This window comes from Octopus sinensis, linkage group LG25, assembly GCF_006345805.1.
Source record: "Octopus sinensis linkage group LG25, ASM634580v1, whole genome shotgun sequence".
NCBI lineage: Eukaryota > Metazoa > Mollusca > Cephalopoda > Octopoda > Octopodidae > Octopus > Octopus sinensis.
Genome location: NC_043021.1, coordinates 25,044,997 through 25,064,504, shown reverse-complemented (window position 1 = coordinate 25,064,504; position 19,508 = coordinate 25,044,997). Strand labels below are relative to the sequence as shown.

Here is a 19,508-nt window from a genome sequence, read left to right as displayed (position 1 = left end):
GACAACAACAGCTGGTGGTGGCCACAGAAAAGGCATCTTTAGAGCCACCTGACAGCCAGATTCTCTCAAACAACATTGTAGTGATGAGCTGAGGATATGACGCAGAGAAAGAGGTAAGCATCAACCACTTTAGCCCATACTACATGTCCTCAGCATCACACTGCAACACACACACACACACACACAGACAGAACGTCCTCCTTACCCACACCCTGCCTCCTCCTTTGCAACATATCTACATTAATACTTATCCAAACATGGCTATATACACACTGACATTTGAACAGCAAAAGAAGGGTTAATGAGCAGAAGTATATAGCAATGCATATGATTATATATATATATATATATATATATATATATATAATGTATGTGTATATATATATATATATATGTGTGTGTGTGTGTGTGTGTGTGTGTGTGTATATATGAATTTATATAATATACAAATATGTATATATGTGTATGTACATATGTTTGTGTGTGTGTGTGTGTGTGTATGTGTATATATATATATATACATACACACAAAAAAAGACAGAGAAGGAAAAGTACAGCAGGAAGAGAATAAGGCAGTGTGTGTGTGAGAGAGAGAGAGAGAGAGAGAGAGAGAGGAGATGGAGGAGGAGGTTGAGGGGGAGGCAGAGAAGAATGTGTGATGGAAGTGGTGGCTCCAAGAGAAAGAAGGATGTGAGTAGAAAGGAAAAAAAAAAGGGAAGCCAGCTGCCCTCTGCACCCCCCCCCCTCTATTAACAACATCGGTTGAGGAAGGCCAAACACACACATGCACACACACACAGCACCTGCTTCATCATTGACAGAGATTCTGGTTAGAATTGTGAAGGTTTTGGTGGACGATTTCTTTTGATGTTTTCTAGATCAGCATATAAGATTCCCCGACAATGAGCAGCCCCTGATATTGATCACCATGTTACATCCCCTGACACCTGTAAAGCAAGAAAAAAAAAACACAAGAGTTTAGGAGATTTGGAAGTGAAGAATAATAAGAAATATTTTTTTCAAGATTAACACAATTGTTTTTAAGAAGGTGTTTATACACAGAGCTTATGGTTTTATCTGTCACCCTCTTATTAACTTACTATCTGCCCACCCACCTTTATCTCTATCCTCTCTTTTATATTCACCTTGTACCTTGAGGGTGTGTCCTCACCATCTTTCTCTCTCTCGAAGGGAAAGCTATGTATTGGCCCCTTCAGCATGACTCCTGCTCTTGTCCCTCTATTACACTCTCCCCTTCTTCAATACTAGACTCCACTCAGTTGAGGTGGGGTCTTGTCTTGCAGGTGTTTCACAACCTCACCTGTACTGCTGCCAAGAAAAAAAGCACCCAGTACACACTGCAAAATGGTTGGCATTAGGAAGGGCTTCCAGCTGCAGAAGCCATGCAAAAGAAGAACCCTTTGGCTCATCAATTACTGTCAAATAATCCAACCCATGCCAGAATGGGAAAAGGGACATTAAACAATGAATGATATAAAGTGAGGTGGTGAGCATATATGATGGGAAAGTTGAGCTGAGGCTAAGCTTAAGATACATTTATCTCTGCCAGTGCTCCACAGCTTAGGCTGGCTGACGATCAGAAGGACCAATTCTAGGAGATCCTTTTGCAGACTTCCTCAATATCAAATGGCAGACACCTGGTTATTGAATCTGGTGACTTTAATGGACATGTTGGCAGCACTCACATGGATTCCAAGGTGTACATGATGGTAATGCCTTTGGCTCTATGAATGAGGAGGGAAAAAGGCTGCTGCAGTTCTGTAATGCAAATGGTTTGATGATCTGCAACACTAGCTTCAGGAAACCAGCCAGAATCACTTGCTTTGTTACCTGGTGATCTCTAAGAAAGTTAGAAGAAGCTGAATGGCTTGTTAGAGCTGTACAAGCCATGTATAGTGGTGCTGTGAGCAGGGTGAGGGTTGGCCATAAGTATGGACACATAAGGGATGCAGTGGAATAACAGGTAGGTTAACAGTCTTTGTATGCAGTAGATGTGCAAAGCCTTAAGAACACACAAGAAATAGATGTTCAGGAGGACCCCTAGGGGTTGTAGATAGTTTCTGTTACCTAGGCAGCCAAACTAGCAGTGGATAAGAATGTTCTGAAAGTATAGTTGCTAGAATAAGAATAGAATGGAGAAGTTCAGAGAACTATTACCTCTGTTGGCAACAAAAGGCCTCTTTCTCGTAATGAAAGGCAGAATGTATGATGCTTGTGTACTATTGACTATTCTCCATGGTAGTGAAACATGGGCCACAAATGCAGAGAACATGCAAAGACTGGAAAAGAATAAAAGCTAGTATGCTGCAATGGTTGTACAACAACAAAGTGCAAATGTGTTGAAAGAAAAGTTGGGCACAAAAGAGGAATCAGATACAAGAGAGAAGAATGCAATGGTTTGGATGAACCCAGTTGCATAAAGAAGTGCTGGTTGCTTAGAGAAGAAGGCGCCTGTGGAAGAGAGAGACCCAGTAAAACATGAGATGAAGTAAGGAGGGCCAATCTCAAGATGTTGGGCCTCACAGAGGTGATGACAAGGGACCAAGATGAAGTTCTTGAGAAGACATGCTCACCTCATCCACAAGTGCAGTGTATTACACGTTACATTCATTCAACCTCCCTACCTCCACCCCACCCCCCAAATTTACCAAATTACAAAGCTCGTCTCCTTGCAGCATCTCTCTCTCCTGCCCCCCCCCCCGCTGCCAACTGTCTCGTTGCCATCCTGTCCCTTCCTGCATTCCCCTTCTCCTCCCCTCTCCCTTATTCTCTTTGCTCACTCACCCCTGTCCCTTGATGGCACATCCTGGCACATCTTCACCACTATCTCCTCTCTCCCCCTCGGGGGTAGCCATGTATCTCTTCCACAGCAAGACACCTGTTTCTGTCCTTTTATCACAGTTTAGTCTTTCATCACCTGACAAAATGCCATCCCCCTCAACACCACTCCCCCTCTCAGATGAGAGTTCTTGTCTTGTAAGTTCTTTGGTGACCTCATTGCTGCTGGTGCCATGTAAAAAGCATCCAGCATAGTCTGTAAAGTGGTTGGCATTAGAAAAGGCATTCAACCGAAGAACCCATGCCAGAACTGAGAGTAGAGCTTGGCATAGTCCTCTGGGACACCAGCTCCTGTCAAACTGTCCAACCCATGACATCATAAAAAAAAAAAACAGATGTTAAATGATGATACATATATAGGCGCAGGAGTGGCTGTGTGGTAAGTAGCTTGCTTCCCAACCACATGGTTCCGGGTTCAGTCCCACTGCGTGGCATCTTGGGCAAGTGTCTTCTGCTATAGCCTCGGGCCGACCAAAGCCTTGTGAGTGGATTTGGTAGACGGAAACTGGAAGAAGCCCGTTGTATATATGTATATATATGTGTATGTATGTATATGTTTGTGTGTCTGTGTTTGTCCCCCCCACCATTGCTTGACAACCGATGGTGGTGTGTTTACGTTCCCGTAACTTAGCGGTTCAGCAAAAGAGACTGATAGAATAAGTACTAGGCTTATAAAGAATAAGTCCCGGGGTCGATTTACTCGATTAGAAGGTGGTGCTCCAGCATGGCCGCAGTCAAATGACTGAAACAAGTAAAAGAGTAAAAGAGTAAATAGACACGTATACACACACCAACTATTCCTGAGTACCAAAATCCTGATGACACTGGATAAAAGTTGGCTGATGATGGGGGTTTATTCACAACTGTTTTTGGTCCTTTCCATCAATCTTTCATGCATAGACGTTTATCACTTTGAGGTGTCATTTAATTAAAATAATGTTTTTTAATTTTAACAAAAGCCCAGTAATTTTGAGGGGCAGGGGTTGGCCGATGAAGGAAAGGGTTAGGTCAATACATTTCAACCATTCACCCAAGTACATGACTGGTACTTAACTTTATTGACCCTGGAGGGATGAAAGGCAAAGTTGACCTCAGCAAGATTTGAACTCAGAATGCAGAGAACCAGAAGAAATACTGCAAAACATTTCATCCAACACACTAACAATTGGCTGCCACAACAACAGCAACAACAACATCATTAAACAATCCTACAGTAACAGTCTATCTATCAGTTGTCAAACAATTTCTGATACCTGCCCCCTCATCCAACTTACCTCATCTCATATTTGTAAGGGTCATGTCGTCTGTTTAGGTGCTGAACAGGGATTTTTTGGTACACTGGAACCCTGAGTGATGGCTGTTACATCTTTTATAATCATTTCAGCTATCTGGACTGCCATATCTTCTTGTTCCTGTAATTAATAATAATAATAATAATAATAATAATGATAATGATAGTTTCAAATTTTGACACAAGGTCAGCAATTTCGAAGGAGAGGATAAGTTGATTACATTGACCCAGTGCCAAACTGGTTCTTATTTTATTGACCCCAAGACGATGGAAAGCAAAGTCAACCTTGGCAGAATTTGAACTCAGAATGTAAAGATGGACGAAATGCCATTAAACATTTCGCTTGACATGCTAATGATTCTGCCAGCTCACCAATAACAATAACAATAACAATAACAATAATAATAATAATAATGATGATGATAATAATAATGGTAATAACAATAACAATAACAATAATAATAATAATAATAATGATGATGATAATAATGGTAATAATAATAATAATAAATGCCCTGATGCAGTACCAGGCAGTGGCTCTCATGGCTTCTGATCTTAACTGATCAGGAAGTGTTATCATGTACATTGTTTTGTCTTGGTATAAAAGATGGGCTACAGCAAATATTCTGCTCAATACCACAGATTTGCTTGTCAGTTGTTTGACCGTAACCAGTTGAGCATGTCCCTTAGTGGCTGACGATATGTGCATTTCTGATCACGAGCAGAAGTAGTGGGGAGCATCATAGCCATGTGTTGAGAGGGATTCTTTGGGGTTTGAATAATTCACCTCTGGAAACATTTGTGTTTTGATCAACATCCTTAAACAACCCTTATTCAGGGACCGTTTGAGCGGGATGGGTTACTCGACCTGAAAAAAATTCTAACTGGGCCCCACCTGCAAGGTCATGTGCTGTTTACCTTGATATGAGATCACCATGTTGCGCACATATGGTTGTGATGCATGAGCCTGGTGTACCCTTATCAGACGGGTAGTCATGATGGGTATACTGGGCTTCGTATATTTTACCCCAGTGTCACTTTGATGGCATGCACTGCTCTCTCTCACTCAATAATAATATGATAATGATGATGATGATGATGATAATAATGGAATTTTGTAAATTTGATTTTTTCCCTTTATTTATTTACGTAACTTCATCAGAAAGGTAAGGAAATTGGATCTTTTCAGGATTTCTGAGATAGAAGGGACAGAATGATTGAGGAATTCCTAAATCAAAAGTCTGGTCTGAAGGTATACAACAGGGAGAACTCAGCTAAAGGCATCCAAGAGTAAGGTTGTGGTGGCAGTGGTGGTGGGCAGAGAAGTGTATTAAGACAGCTGCTAGACACAAGAACAGAAACAATCCTTATGAAAGGCTTCTGCACAGTTTTTGGTTGTAACTCGTAGGCTGTAATCAGCTTGAGGCCATGGTAGAAGGCATCTACCCAGCAATGATGGAGAGAAGATATTAGTGAGGAATCAACAGAATCACAAATATTCATATTGGTTCTACAAACAGGAGCAGATCAGCTTTGGTCTGGGAACAGCAAACAATGATGGCAGAATCATTAGAACATCAGAGAGATGGCTTTGTTGGAATCATTCCAGTTCTCTGGGTTCGAATCCTGCTACTCCAACTCTTTCTTTCTCTTCTGGAAGGCATCAACAGAGTGGTCAAGCCTGGAGAGGGTTGAGCTCCACTTATTTTAAAACGCCCAACACATGCCGAGTGTCACTGTAAGTCATCAGATCTTCAATGCTAAACACCAGCTGAGTATACCTCAGCCAGGGTTAATATAAAACATCAACACTCAACCATATATAGACCACAAAGTGGGTGTATATAGACATATATAGACATAGGCATGATTGGCTGGTTGCACAGTTTGCTTGATAAACCTGTGCTTTTAGGTCCCACCCCATCAGGTACTACCTTTTGGGGTCTTCTACCCCATTAGGTACCACCTTGTGGGATAACCTGTGGATCTTGAGGCAGTTTGGTAAAAAGAAACTGGACAGAAGTTCTTCATGTGTGGAGGTGTTGTGTGTGTGTGTGAGGTTTATCTCCATGCATCTCTACACTGACATCATCGGAGGCAGAGTGAGCTTGTGTATACACATCCAATAGTTTAATGCTTTTGATATGAATAGAAGACCAATAAAATACTTAAAATATCTTACTTGAAAAACAGAGAAAGATCGGTGACAAGAAAAGCCTCTACCCACAGAATGCTACTACCTCAATAATTGATGTCTGACTCATACTGGTGTGGAGAAAACAACAGATGCAAAACGGATAATGATGATTATTTATATGTGTTTGTGTGTGTGTGTGCATGTGTGGTTGTGTACATATATAAGGGGAAGTCAAAAATTATCTGCACTTTTGCTACAGCATAACTTTATAATAATAAAGTTAGTCTCACTGCTTTCTGCAGATGCATGCAAGCTTAAAGTTGGTACTATTGTGGTCATGTGATTGAAGTTTGAGCCTGATCGCACCATTTTTCTTTCTGGCTTTGCAGTGTAAGCACGGCCGCTCCACTAGCAATGTGCACCAAAGAAAGACAAAAAGCAGTGATCGGATTTCTCTGGTCAGGAGGTGTGTCAGGGGCTGAAATTCATCAGAGGCTTTTGGTACGGTATGGGGACAGTGTCCTACCATGTAGAAGTGTGTACGAGTAGATTGAGAAGTTTACAAGTGGCCGGAGAAGCATGATGCATGAAGAGGGAGAGGACGTCTGTCAACTTCCACCACTGACGAGAAAATTCAGCAAGCTTAATGGGGAACCGGTTCTCTTGGAGATGGTAATGGAGAACCGGTTCCCCATGACCATCTCTTGGATTACTGCTCTTTGTTCTTCTTTGGTGCCCATTGCTAGTGGAGCAGCCAGGCTTAGACTGTAAAACCAGAAAGAAAAATGGTGTGATCAGGCTCAAACTGCGATCAAGTGACCACAGTAATACCAACAGTAATAAGCTTGCAGGCGTAGAAGGCAGTGAGATAATAATATTGATATGTTATGGTGAAAGTGCAGGTAATTATCGACTTCCCCTCATACACACATACCTTACACACAAAGAAAGGAAGGCAGTAAGGAGGGAGGGGGGGGTAACAAACAAACAATATTTCATATAATTTAGATTCCTCATGTATTTGGGTTCCTCACCTTTTCTCGATCTTTTCGTTTTCTGAAGAACATTGAACCTGGAAGAAACATTGACGGAGATTTATTAAAAGATGTTGATTGGGGAAGAGAGAAACTGCAAACAAACAAAAATGGAAGAAGATCGAAAAGTTAAGAAGAAAGATTAAAAGAGGGATTAAATGAAGATTAATCACCTTTCTTTTTGTCATGTTCTGGCTCAGGGTCATACTCTGACACGAACTGGCCAAGATTGTTTATACGACCGAAGGACATTTTCCTAGAAAGACATGAAAAGGAATCAAAATTAAAATTGAGAGAATTTGATGGGATTTTCTTGTACAACAACAACAACATCGTGGATGTTAGCAGGATTATTAGGTTTAATCCACTGCATGATTAAACCTAATCCACAATACATCTGTTTCATCACTACCCTCACCACTTTTTCATGCTTGCAGGAATCAGATGGAATTTGTTGAAACAGATTTTTTACAGCCAGACACCTTTCTTGCTGCCAACCTTTACCTGTTTCCAAACAAGGTAATATTTCCGCAGAGCTGGACACACTTTCATGAAAGTCTGGAAATGAACGACATCCCTTATATGAGGGTGAAACTCATTTACGACTAACACATGATGTCAAGGTAATGAGACATGCACACACACACAACAGTGACAGGCTTCTTTCAGTTTCCTTCTACCAAATTCACTCACAAGGCTTTGATAGGCCCAGGGCTCAAGTTAAAGACAGTTGGTCATGGTACCACACAGTGAGACTGAACTTGGAACTACATGGTCGGGAATGAGATTTCTTAACCACACGGCTAAGCCTGTGTCAACCCAAATGTTGCAATTTTAGTTCCTTTAAGAGAGATCATCATCATCATCATCGTCGTTTAACGTCCACTTTCCATGCTAGCATGGGTTGGACGGTTTGACTGTGGGCTGGTGAAACAGATGGCTGCACCAGGCTCCAGTCTTGATCTGGCAGAGTTTCTACAGCTGGATGCCCTTCCTAACGCCAGATATTTTTTCATAAAGAGTTACCATGGTAACAAGGTGTTTACACATAAACCATCTTGGGTTCTCGATCAAGTCGATGAAAGGTAGTCATGGCAACAACTTACCCTGTGTTATTCCTCTTCCAGAGAGCATCTGGATTCAAAAGGATTGTATCTATACGCATATCAACATCAATTTTATTGAACGCCTTCTTGAAATGACTAGTGTCTGCTGCGGCCAGGAGTGTGTTACGAGAGCTAATACTTTCTGTTCCAGTGCTTTGACTGCCAATACTGTGCTCAGATGAAGCATCGCTGCCTAAAATATCAAAACAAACAAACAACAGATAATCCTATAATCCTCTCTAAATCACCAAACATCTATAAGGTCAACAAGTACTCATCACAGATTCATTTTTTTCTTTCTTTTTAGCTAAAAATCTTGCCAAATCTTTCCCTGAAGAGAATGTTCATTCACCGAAACTAGGTTTTTACCTCAAGAGGAATTGAACTTAACATTACAGACTAACAAGCATGTACCAAGTGTTTTGCTCAAGAACACAGTGCCCCACCCAGTCCAGGAATTGAAACCACAACCCTGTGATTGCGAGACCAACAACTTAATCACTACACCACACGCCATCACAGTATTTTCACTTGAAATTCAAAGAGTGATGCTAATTTAAAGAATACACCTCAAAGAGTATAATTAATGAGTTATTGCTCTCAATCTTAATTACAGCTTGACTGAGGGATTGTATAAAATGTTGATAAATTGTAACTTAAATTATAAAATCAGAATATTTAAAGCAATCAAGGGAGATTGTTTTGAGGGAGATTATTGGAAAAGATGAAGGTTGAACAGTTTCAATAAGGGGACCCCTTAACCCTATTCTTACCATATTTATAATAGAATATATGCTGCTTTTGTTTCAATTAATTTTTTGAAATTTTTACTCTTTAAGGTTTTACTCACATATTTTTACAGGAAGAAAAAAAAAAAAAAAAACCATTAAAAGTATAAAAGATTAAATTAATGAGGAAAAAACTCAAACTCTATAACTACCTCAGCAAAGGAGCAAAAGAAAAGGAAAAGGGTGAGAAGGTTTGAATGGGGAGGGTAACAGGTTGTGCACCTAGAACAAAGGGTGTGTTTAGGCACCCCTTCAGGACATGGTTGCAAAGAATAATAAAGAATTTATCAAAATAACTTTTGTTATCCAATTGGGGTTTGGAACATAAATTCACCTGAAGTTTTGATGAAAGGCTTTTAATTTTGATTACTTTGAAACACAGAGTTTGTGATAGAGAAATTAGGGGCCATTTCAGGCAGGTTGATATAAAAAGGATTGAAATGGTGTCTAATGAAGGAGAGGAATGAGAGAGAAAGAGAAGAAGAAATGCTTACCTAAGCGTCGCCTGACTTTCTGAGGCAGATCATGGGCTAATTGGACAGTGTTGATAAGCTCCGAAAGATATTTGTAGTAGAGATCACCTTGAAGGAAGCTTGGGAAGTAGATCTGAAGAAGAGGAAAGATGCACATAAGGAGAGAAACTGAAGAGAGTATGAGACAATGAGACAGCAATAAAGAGCTTGAAATACAGAAAATATACTCATTGAAAGCAATTAGATTATTTAGACAAATATACGAGATAAATGTGGGCCTTAGATGGTGAGTTTTTAACCACATGGTCAGGTGTTCAAAACTTCTAGAACAGTTATGTTGTGGCTTTTGGCTCTTTACTCATAACTGCATGTCTCAGTCTGCCTGGCTGATATAAGGTCACACTCCAAATTCTAGATTCAATAGTAAAAACAACAATCTCCAAATCTGTGATTTCCTAAATCACTGGTAGAGTCTGAAGCACCAAATCACTGTTTAGGAATTGCACTTGAATCACTGAGTTCAGGTGTGAAAATAACTGTAAACACCAAACATGATTTTATCCAGGATTGAAGATGTCAGCAAACAACTAACCATTCAGGCAAGAACCTGTTTTTCCCAGCAACCAGGCTGACTGCCAAGAATACAGATGCTTAACTCGTTAGAATCCCACTTGTTGTAAACAATCAAACCATTTGTGGGAGAAACAACATATTGGAATCATCATCATCATCATCATCATCATCATCATTTAGCGTCCGCTTTCCATGCTAGCATGGGTTGGATGGGTCAACTGGGGTCTGTGAAGCTGGAAGGCTTCGTCAGGCCCATTCAGATCTGGCAGTGTTTCTACGGCTGGATGCCCTTCCTAACGCCAACCACTCTGCGAGTGTAGTCATTAACAATTTTGTCTTTGGTGCCTTTTCTTTCACAGACCATTAGGCATGTATCTACACAAACACATACACACATATATATATATATATATATATATATGTATATGAGAAACAGAAAGGTGCGGTTGTGTGTGAATGAGTGTGAGTGCATGTGGGTGTGTGACTATTGGTTACATTAAGACAAAAAGAGTTAAGTCCCTTATACATTATCCAAAGACACCTGGAATTTTGGGCTTAAAACACCTAAATTCCAGGCACCAAATATTTTTAGACAATCTCTCCCGCCATTTCCCTTTGATGTCTCCAGTTCTTACTTTCTTGCTGGAACCAAACCACACAAAGTCAGGAAAGAACATTGTTCACCTGTTCAAAACTGCAACCCCATCCTGTTATCATAAGGATTATAATCCTTTCTTTTCCAGCAGTTTTAAGGAAAGTTGGGTCAAGTTGATTACAGTGACCCCAGTACCTGAATGGTAATTATTTTATTGGCTCCTAAAAGATGAAAGGCAAAGTCAACCTTGGTGGAATTTGAAATCCAAACGTTAAGGTGGTGGGCTTGTGATTCTGCCAGATCGTAGTAGTAGTAGCAGTAACAATAACAACTTCCTTGTATATCACAACTCAGTGGAAAAAGGGGCAGAAAAGCAAGTAAAGGAAAGACAGCGATGACAACTGAAAGATGCATACATAGTAGAGAGGGTAAAACACGAAAGGAAAATAAGGGCCTTCGCCCATCGCACTCCCTTAAAGACTGTTGTTGTGACTGCTGTGGACATTGGTTCAAACAGCATCACGGAAGACACTGTTATAAAATATTAGCCAGGTGCAGGAGTGGCTGTGTGGTAAGTAGCTTGCTTACCAACCACATGGTTCCAGGTTCAGCCCACTGTGTGGCATCTTGGGCAAGTGTCTTCCGCTATAGCCTCAGCCCGACCAATGCCTTGTGAGTGGATTTGGTAGATGGAAACTGAAAGAAGCCTGTCGTATATATGTATATATATGTATGTGTGTCTGCGTTTGTCCTCCTAGCATTGCTTGACAACCGATGCTGGTGTGTTTATGTCCCCGTCACTTAGCGGTTCGGCAAAAAGAGATTGATAGAATAAGTACTGGGCTTACAAAGAATAAGTCTCGGGGTCGAGTTGCTCGATTAAAGGCGGTGCTCCAGCATGGCTGCAGTCAAATGACTGAAACAAGTAAACGAGAAAACGAGAAAAGAATATAAAAACCAAGGGAGGTAACCCAAAACTACTGACTCCTCACTAGTGATGGTTTAATGTGTGTAACTTCTATTGAGTCGTTTGACTGTGGCCATGCTGGGACATCACCTTTAAGGATTTTTTTTTTTAGTTGAACAAATCAAACTCAGCACTTTTTTTGTACATTTTTTTTTTACTTGGCACTTATTCTATCACTCTCTTTTGCCGAACCACTAAGTTATGGGGACATAAATAAACCAACACCAGTTGTCAAGCAGTAATGAAGGACACACACACACAGAATGGTCTTCTTCCAGTTTCCATCAACAAAACCCACCACAAGGCTTTTAGTAGAAGACACTTGTTCAAAGTGCCATGCAGAGGGACTGAACCCGAAACTCTGTGGTTGGGAAGCAAACTTCTTAGCCACACAGCCACGTCTGTTATTTTTACAATCATTTGCAGCAAAATCTGCCACTCCACAAGTAAAAAAAAACAGAGGAGGACATTCGGGAGAGTGTGGATAAGAGTGAAGCAGGTTTGGTGGATGCCTCTAACGGCAGGTGGACAACGTATTGAACCAGTCATGTGACTAAAGATTAACAAATCAATAGACATGACTCTATCAAAGTCATAACTACATGTTGTTGTTGTTGTTGTTGAATCACCATCATTCAACATGATTGCTCCAGACTGGCTCAGATTGCTCGACAGGATCTGATGGGTTCAAGCAGACAAATGTCTTCAGAGGAATGGTTGCCAACCACTTTGCAGAGTATGGACTGGGTCACCTTGCAGCTTGTAAGACTACGGACCTTCTGGGACGCAGCTTTATGCTAGGAGATGAGGGTGGGATGAGAAAAGGGGCCAGAGCAGGCAGAAACGGGTCTCTTGCTCTAGAAGGTTAACATGGCTGCTCCTATTTTGGAAGAGAGAGTCAAGGCGGTCAGGATAGAACTGAGAAGAGATAAACATTGGGGTGATGGGGTGGAAGGGTAGACCCTCGAGGTGGGTGGATGGGTAAAGGCTGCAAGAGTGTAAGGGAGAGTGAGGGATGGGGAATAATTGAAGGTGTTGAGGGATGATAAATAGGGAAGGTAGGGAAGAGTAGGTGAGAACCGTAGAGAATGGACGGGGTGGATGGTGGGCAATGGGGTGGGGATGACCAATAATGCATGGGGTGGGTGGGGAGGAGGAGCAGCAGCAGTTATTTAAGAACAAATTACCTTAACCAAACAGAATTAAGACCCAAAACATTCAACCTATGACAGTCCCATGTTTTTCTTTGGGATTATATATCTAGGAGTACATTACCCTATGTATCCTCCCTCTTTTAAGTGATTTAAAGATTTGGTTGCTATTTCAAGCAAGGTCAAGTGACTGCATAGGTGACTGCACAGAGATTTCTTCATTGGCTCAAGAAATATGAATTATCTCATTCGTTCAGATGAGAAAAAAAGATTCTTTAAAGAAAATATTAAAAAATGGACATAAGAGGGGAAAAACATTCAAAGAAAAGCAAAAGTTATTGACAAGAAATGAGGCAAAACTACAAACTTTTTCTATGACACGAAGCACCAAGTTTTTAGGTTTCGCAAAGCAGTCTGGCAGGGGCCCGTCTTCCCGACATATATTACTTTCAACTTCCAACCGAATTGCATCGTCAAAGCCTAATGGTTCTGTAGCTTGCAAGGAGAAATACCTGAAGAAGAAGGAAAAGGAATTTTAGAAACGAATTTGAGCCAATTAATTCATTTAAGAAACGACCAGTAAAATGCAGAAGTACAGGAGTGTGCATGTGTGTGTATACACACACACACACAAACACACACAACAAGAAAGGTTAAAAATAGAAATGCAAATTGCACTGCATACTTGTCATAAAGAACCATAGCATCTTCTTGTGCCTGTAAACCATCGTAGCAACCCATTGCCAGCGACAGGTGTTGCTGGAAGTTCTCAGCAGCCATCCAAAACTGAAACAGAGGCACCACCCCTTCTTGTTCCATGAACTGCAAATAACAAACAATACTCATTAAATTCAATCTCAAAAACTAAAACTTGTTCTGAAAAATAGATGTCTTGCAAACAACTTGCACATGCAAGTGCTACCAGTCAAAAGCTCCGTAGACCGGAAGCTGGCAAATGAAGCACAAATTTCGCCTCCTTGGGACAATTTTAATTAAATCATTATTTTGCGTTGTACTTTGGTATCGAACCAGCTAGACCCTGCCTCTCACACCTACCCTACAATGTCATTCTCAAAATAAATGACATGATTGAAATCTTGAAGCTACAAGATAATTCAGGATTAATTCAAAACAATATGAATAAATAAGCTTCACATTTGACAGAATAAATATGAATGGTAAATGGAGAAATTTATAATTGTACAAATATTTAAATGGTTTTATTGTCACTGTTTTCTTGCAATATCCAGTCCTCTCATTATATATATGTGTGTGTGTGTGTATATATATATATATATATGTATAAATAAATAATAAATATGCCCTTTTAAAGCCTAGCCAGGCTCATGGGCCTGGTTTCCCGGTTTCAATGGCATATGTGTTCCCCAGCTGGACGGGAGGCCAGTCCATCGCAGCGTTACTCATTTTTGCCAGCTGAGTGAACTGGAGCAACGTGAAATGAAGTGTTTTGCTCAAGAGCACAACGTGTCACCCGGTCCAGGAATCGAAACCACAATCTTACGATCATGGTGCTGACACCCTAACTACAAAGCTACACACACACATACATATATATATATCACTTTGATCACTTTGACCGACCAGTCCGTCAGGCGTCCATTTGACACCGCTGGTCACAACACGCTGTCCACTCCTCCCTGGATCGCGCCTTTCTCATCCACGTGATCCCAATCGTCCTCCTGAAATCGTAACTCCACCGTCGTGGAGGTCTTCCAGGTGGTCTTTTCCGCTCACGCGGGTACCACTCAACAACTGCATGCGTCCACCGATTATCAGAGAGTAAGGGCCGGATGGAAGGCGTTCAATGGCATAAGGGATGTGCTCAAGGGAAGGTTGAACAGGACCACCCGCGCCAACCTCATTAACAGTGCAGTTTTGCCTGCAATGTTATATGGTAGTGAAACATAGGCTGCCACAAAGAGAGAAGAGCAAAGACTGGTAACGGCTCAAAGAGCCATGGAAAGGTCAATGCTTGGTATCTCGCTGAGAGAGCACATCAGTAGCAAGATCATCAGAAAGAAGTCCGCCGTGAGAGATGTCATCGCAGAGTATACACGCAGCAAGTATAGATGGGCTGGACACGTCACCCGGCTCACCGATATATATATATATATATATATACACATACACATATATGTAGTGTATATTATAAAATTTTGTTGCCAATGGTAGATTCAACTGAAGATAATCAGATTCCTGCTCATACATGTGATCTGAAGAATTTGAAACTGCAGCATTGAATTAACCTTCATTCCTCCAACAGTATCTGTAGAGGTAAGGCAAAGCTTTATTATATTCACCACCCACAAGCATCTCTGCCTGTAAACAAATTCAGTGAAGCTTTACATAGTGCTGATAACTTATTGGCTGCTATTTCTAGCAATGATTGTACTTTGTGTACATCCGCTTAGTATATTTATAATTTCACCTTTTATGGTGCTTTATTCTTGCTGGACAGTAACATTATTTTTAATGATATTTATATTTCTTGTATATATGTGTGTGTGTGTGTGTGTGTGTTTATATATATGTTTATGCACACAAACACACAAGTACAGCAAAATACATCTTTTGCTTTTTACTTCTTTTTCCTGTCACTTGTACTTATTTTTTAGATCTGATACTTATTTTATTGTTCTCTTTTGCCAAATTGCTAAGTTACAGGAACATAAGCAAACCAACACTGGTTGTCAAGCAGTGGGGTGGGACACACACACACACACACGCATATACAGGCACAAGTGTGGCTGTGTGGTTAGAACTTTGCTTCCCAACCACATGGTTCCAGGTTCAGTCCCACTGCATGGCACCTTGAGCAAGTGTCTTCTACCATAGCCTCAGGCCAACCAAAGCCTTGCGAGTGGATTTGGTATGTGCGTGCATGTGTGTGTGTGTGTATGTGTGTGTGTCTGTCCCCATGACCACTTGACAACTGGTGCTGGTTTGTTTATGTCCTGTTATTTAGTGGTTCAGCAAAAGAGATTGATAGAATAAGCACCAGGCTTAAAACGTGAATAAATGTACTGGGGTTAGGTCATTTGATTACAATGCCTCAAGGTGGTGCTCCAGCATGGCTACAGTCTAATGAGTGAAACAAGTAAAAGATAAAAGATATATATATGTGTGTGTGTGTGTGTATACACACACATACATACAATGAGCTTCAACATAGATTCCATCCACCAGATCCACTCACAAGGCATTGGTTGGCCCAGGGCTATAGTAAAAGGAACTTGTCCAAGGTGCCATGTAGTGAGACTGAACCCAAAACGACATGGCTGGGAAGCCAGCTCTTTAACCAAACATCCATGCAAGCATGACAGCTACAATGGCTCGGTGTGTTATGAGGCTGGCTGTCATGGTAGGAATGGGTTTCTTGAGATATATCATCATGGTTCTGTTGCTATGCTGCAGTGCTTCATTAGTTACAACAAGTGTTGATTAAGAAAAGAAAAACTTTATGAAGAACGACTCCATCAGTGTGGGTCGATCGGTGGGTGACCAGCTTACCTCCATGAAGTAGAAAATAGCAGTATCGTTGTGTAAGATGTCAGCAAGGTAGACTTTACCACTTGTCAGCACATCAATCTGATGTTTGCAGTGGTATACACTGTGTAGGAATTCAGCATAGTAACTGCAATTGAATAACATGGAAAACTGAGACACTGGAACCAGGAGATTATAAAACCGATATTATAGATTGAAAAAGAAAAGTGGAAGAATTTGGTATAATTTTAACTTCATGTTATACATGTTTCATTATAGGAGAAGAGTTACAAAGGTAGACGTGTAGAAAAGAACTTGTATTGAATCTCCTAACCATTACTCTTCGGACAAAGATTCAAAACTAATATTATTTTTTTAATGTTTGTCTGAAGATTTATGGTTACAAAGTTCAATATGTCTTTGTGACTCATCTCCAGTAATGGAACACGTATAACATGGAATTAAAAACATACCAAATTCTTCCAGTCCTCTATTTTGATATGTAATTACTCTGCAAATAGAATTAACCAGAAATTTCAAATGCTATGTATTCCCCATTTAAAATAAAACATCAACATGCATATATTGGATTAATGTGAACACCTTGGTTGTACACAAGATCTTCAGGCAAGTCATAACTTACCTGAAGATCCTGTGTACAAAAATTAGTTATGATATACAAATTTTGTGTGTGATGAAATAATGTGTACAAATTGAAATCTTGAATGCACAGAAATGAAAATATTAAAACAATTTTGATAAGAATTCAACGCTTCTACGGTGATATTGTCATACGAAAAAGAAGCAAATGAACAGAGAGAGTAAATGTAAGCAAAGAGGGCCAAGTGTGAAAAGATGGGGACACATGGCACACACCCTCCTCAACACTCAGTTCTGAAAGGGAGATTTTTATTTTGAACGATAAACAAGAGCTTAACAAAATAGAAGCGAAAAGAAGAGGTACAGTGATAAACTGTGGTCCCTGCTGGAAGTTGGAAAGGTCAGAGATACCCCAGACCCAGTGGAAAGGACTGACAAAAAGGTCACGTAGGCTGAAACTTGACCTGAGCTAAGGATGTAAAAATCCATACAAGAATAGAAACTGCAAAAAAATGAACAGACGAAAAAAACCATTCTGCATTGTTCCAAACCACACCCAACCTCCATGTCTGTATCCCATTTGTAGAAGAATTTGTGGACCTTAAATCTGTTTGCACCTGTACATCACACTCACTCCCAGACGACGACATTCTCAACAGAGTCAGTGTTATCAATGCTGAGAGAGAAACGGGTTTTCACTTTAATACTAACAACATAAAAAGGTGTTTCTGTTGCTAAGGTGTTGTCATCAGTGGATTGAAACCCATTTAGTTCTGGTATAAAGTACTTTTATGCATGCGCTTGTGTGCGCATAAGAGAGGGCCAATTGACCTATCACAATTCCAATGCAGTTTTCTCCCACGAGCATTATACTGTAAGCTGTCTCAAAAGAAACATTAACTTCCAGGTATTTCAAAATAATTTTTAGTGGTAGACAAACACAGAACCCCACCAACACATGTGACCCCAAACCCTACTTACTACACATATATTGCTTACTTGGGTATTTGTAACTGTAAAAGTATATCTTCTAGGTGAAAGAGTTAGGGGAATGAAGTCCATGTCCTTATGATCATGACCCCCAACACACTAAGACCGGGTGGTCCACTTCTCTCTCTCTCTCTTCCCTCCAGCTGTGACATCTTTCATGTTCCCCTGGGTCAATGGTGAGAGAGCAAGGAGAGCAACATCTGGACATAGCTACACAACAATTACCTCAGCTGAGACAGCAGTCACCCTAAATATCCAAAGTGTGGCACAGATTAGAAGTAAAATATTTGTGACAGCATCCACATAGGGAATATATTGTATTTATAACGAAATACCATAACAAAGATATTCCAGGAATAAATGACGAACTTTGAAGATTTAGAAAACATTGTGAAGGGAGACAACTTCATTTATTTGTCAAAATAATTTGGAGTTACAGGTGGAGTTACAGACCGTAAATAAATGTCTAAACACCTGTGCGCGCAGGGAAGTGTCGATGTGCAAACTTGAATGCAATTATGGGTTAGCAAAAGTCTATAATGCGTGCATGTGTAGGGCAAAGGTTTGCATCCAGGTGTAAACGAATGGGGAATATAAACATGTGTATGTATGTGTATGACTACATCTACACATGTGCAGGTTTCAGTGCATGTATACATTTATGTGTGTACATGTGTGCATATATACATACATCATCATCATCATCCTCATCGTTTAGCGTCCGCTTTCCATGCTAGCATGGGTTGGACGGTTCAACAGGGGTCTGGGAAGCCAGGAGGCTGCACCAGGCCCAGTCTGATCTGGCAGTGTTTCTACGGCTGGATGCCCTTCCTAACGCCAACCACTCCGTGAGTGTAGTGGGTGCTTTTTACGTGCCACCGGCACGGAGGCCAGGTGAGGCTGGCAATGGTCACGATCGGATGGTGCTTTTTACGTGCCACCGGCACAGAGGCCAGTCGGGGCAGCGCTGGCAACGGCCACGTTCGGATGGTTCTCTTATGTTCCACCGGCACTGGTATCATAAATATACAGGTATGCATATATTTATGGATATAAACTCACATGGTCGTTAACATATTCACTTAAAATCCAAGTATTTTCTTCTTTTTCATCACAAACACACAATTACAATAAATATTTTCATCTAACAATAGTTTGGCAATTAGTTTTGAGATTCAAATCACGCCTGTAACACTAGAATAAATTTTCATAAATCCCTAGAAGCCCAGTGAATTAATAATTTATATTCAGTTTGTTCACTGGGATGTACCTTTCCCCCCACTTAGTTATACAATAATTGGCTTCACACTGGGTAATAAAAAAGGAAGTAAAACCTACTCTCTCTTCATGACTTCTAAAACGTAGTCTTGACATGCCACAAAACATTCTGGATCAACTTTGCCCACTTCCTGACAAATTTTACCTGAAACATAATAA

The 19,508-nt window shown here is 40.6% G+C and overlaps 1 protein-coding gene across 4 annotated transcripts in view; it reads right to left on the bottom strand.

The window, feature by feature from the left end:
- Positions 1 to 850: 850 nt before the first annotated feature.
- LOC115224291 (A-kinase anchor protein 10, mitochondrial-like) overlaps positions 851 to 19,508 on the bottom strand; it is a 58,144-nt gene continuing 39,486 nt past the window's right edge. For all 4 annotated transcript variants that reach the window (XM_029795117.2, XM_036513234.1, XM_036513236.1 and 1 more), the window contains 10 exons: positions 19,410 to 19,494; positions 16,506 to 16,629; positions 13,660 to 13,796; positions 13,342 to 13,486; positions 9,710 to 9,821; positions 8,428 to 8,620; positions 7,495 to 7,577; positions 7,322 to 7,359; positions 4,134 to 4,271; positions 851 to 947 (listed from right to left, as the gene is read on the bottom strand). In XM_029795117.2, the coding sequence (XP_029650977.1) occupies positions 4,155 to 4,271; positions 7,322 to 7,359; positions 7,495 to 7,577; positions 8,428 to 8,620; positions 9,710 to 9,821; positions 13,342 to 13,486; positions 13,660 to 13,796; positions 16,506 to 16,629; positions 19,410 to 19,494 (1,034 nt within the window). In that variant the 3' untranslated portion in view covers positions 851 to 947; positions 4,134 to 4,154. The remainder of the gene's footprint in view (positions 948 to 4,133; positions 4,272 to 7,321; positions 7,360 to 7,494; positions 7,578 to 8,427; positions 8,621 to 9,709; positions 9,822 to 13,341; positions 13,487 to 13,659; positions 13,797 to 16,505; positions 16,630 to 19,409; positions 19,495 to 19,508) is intronic.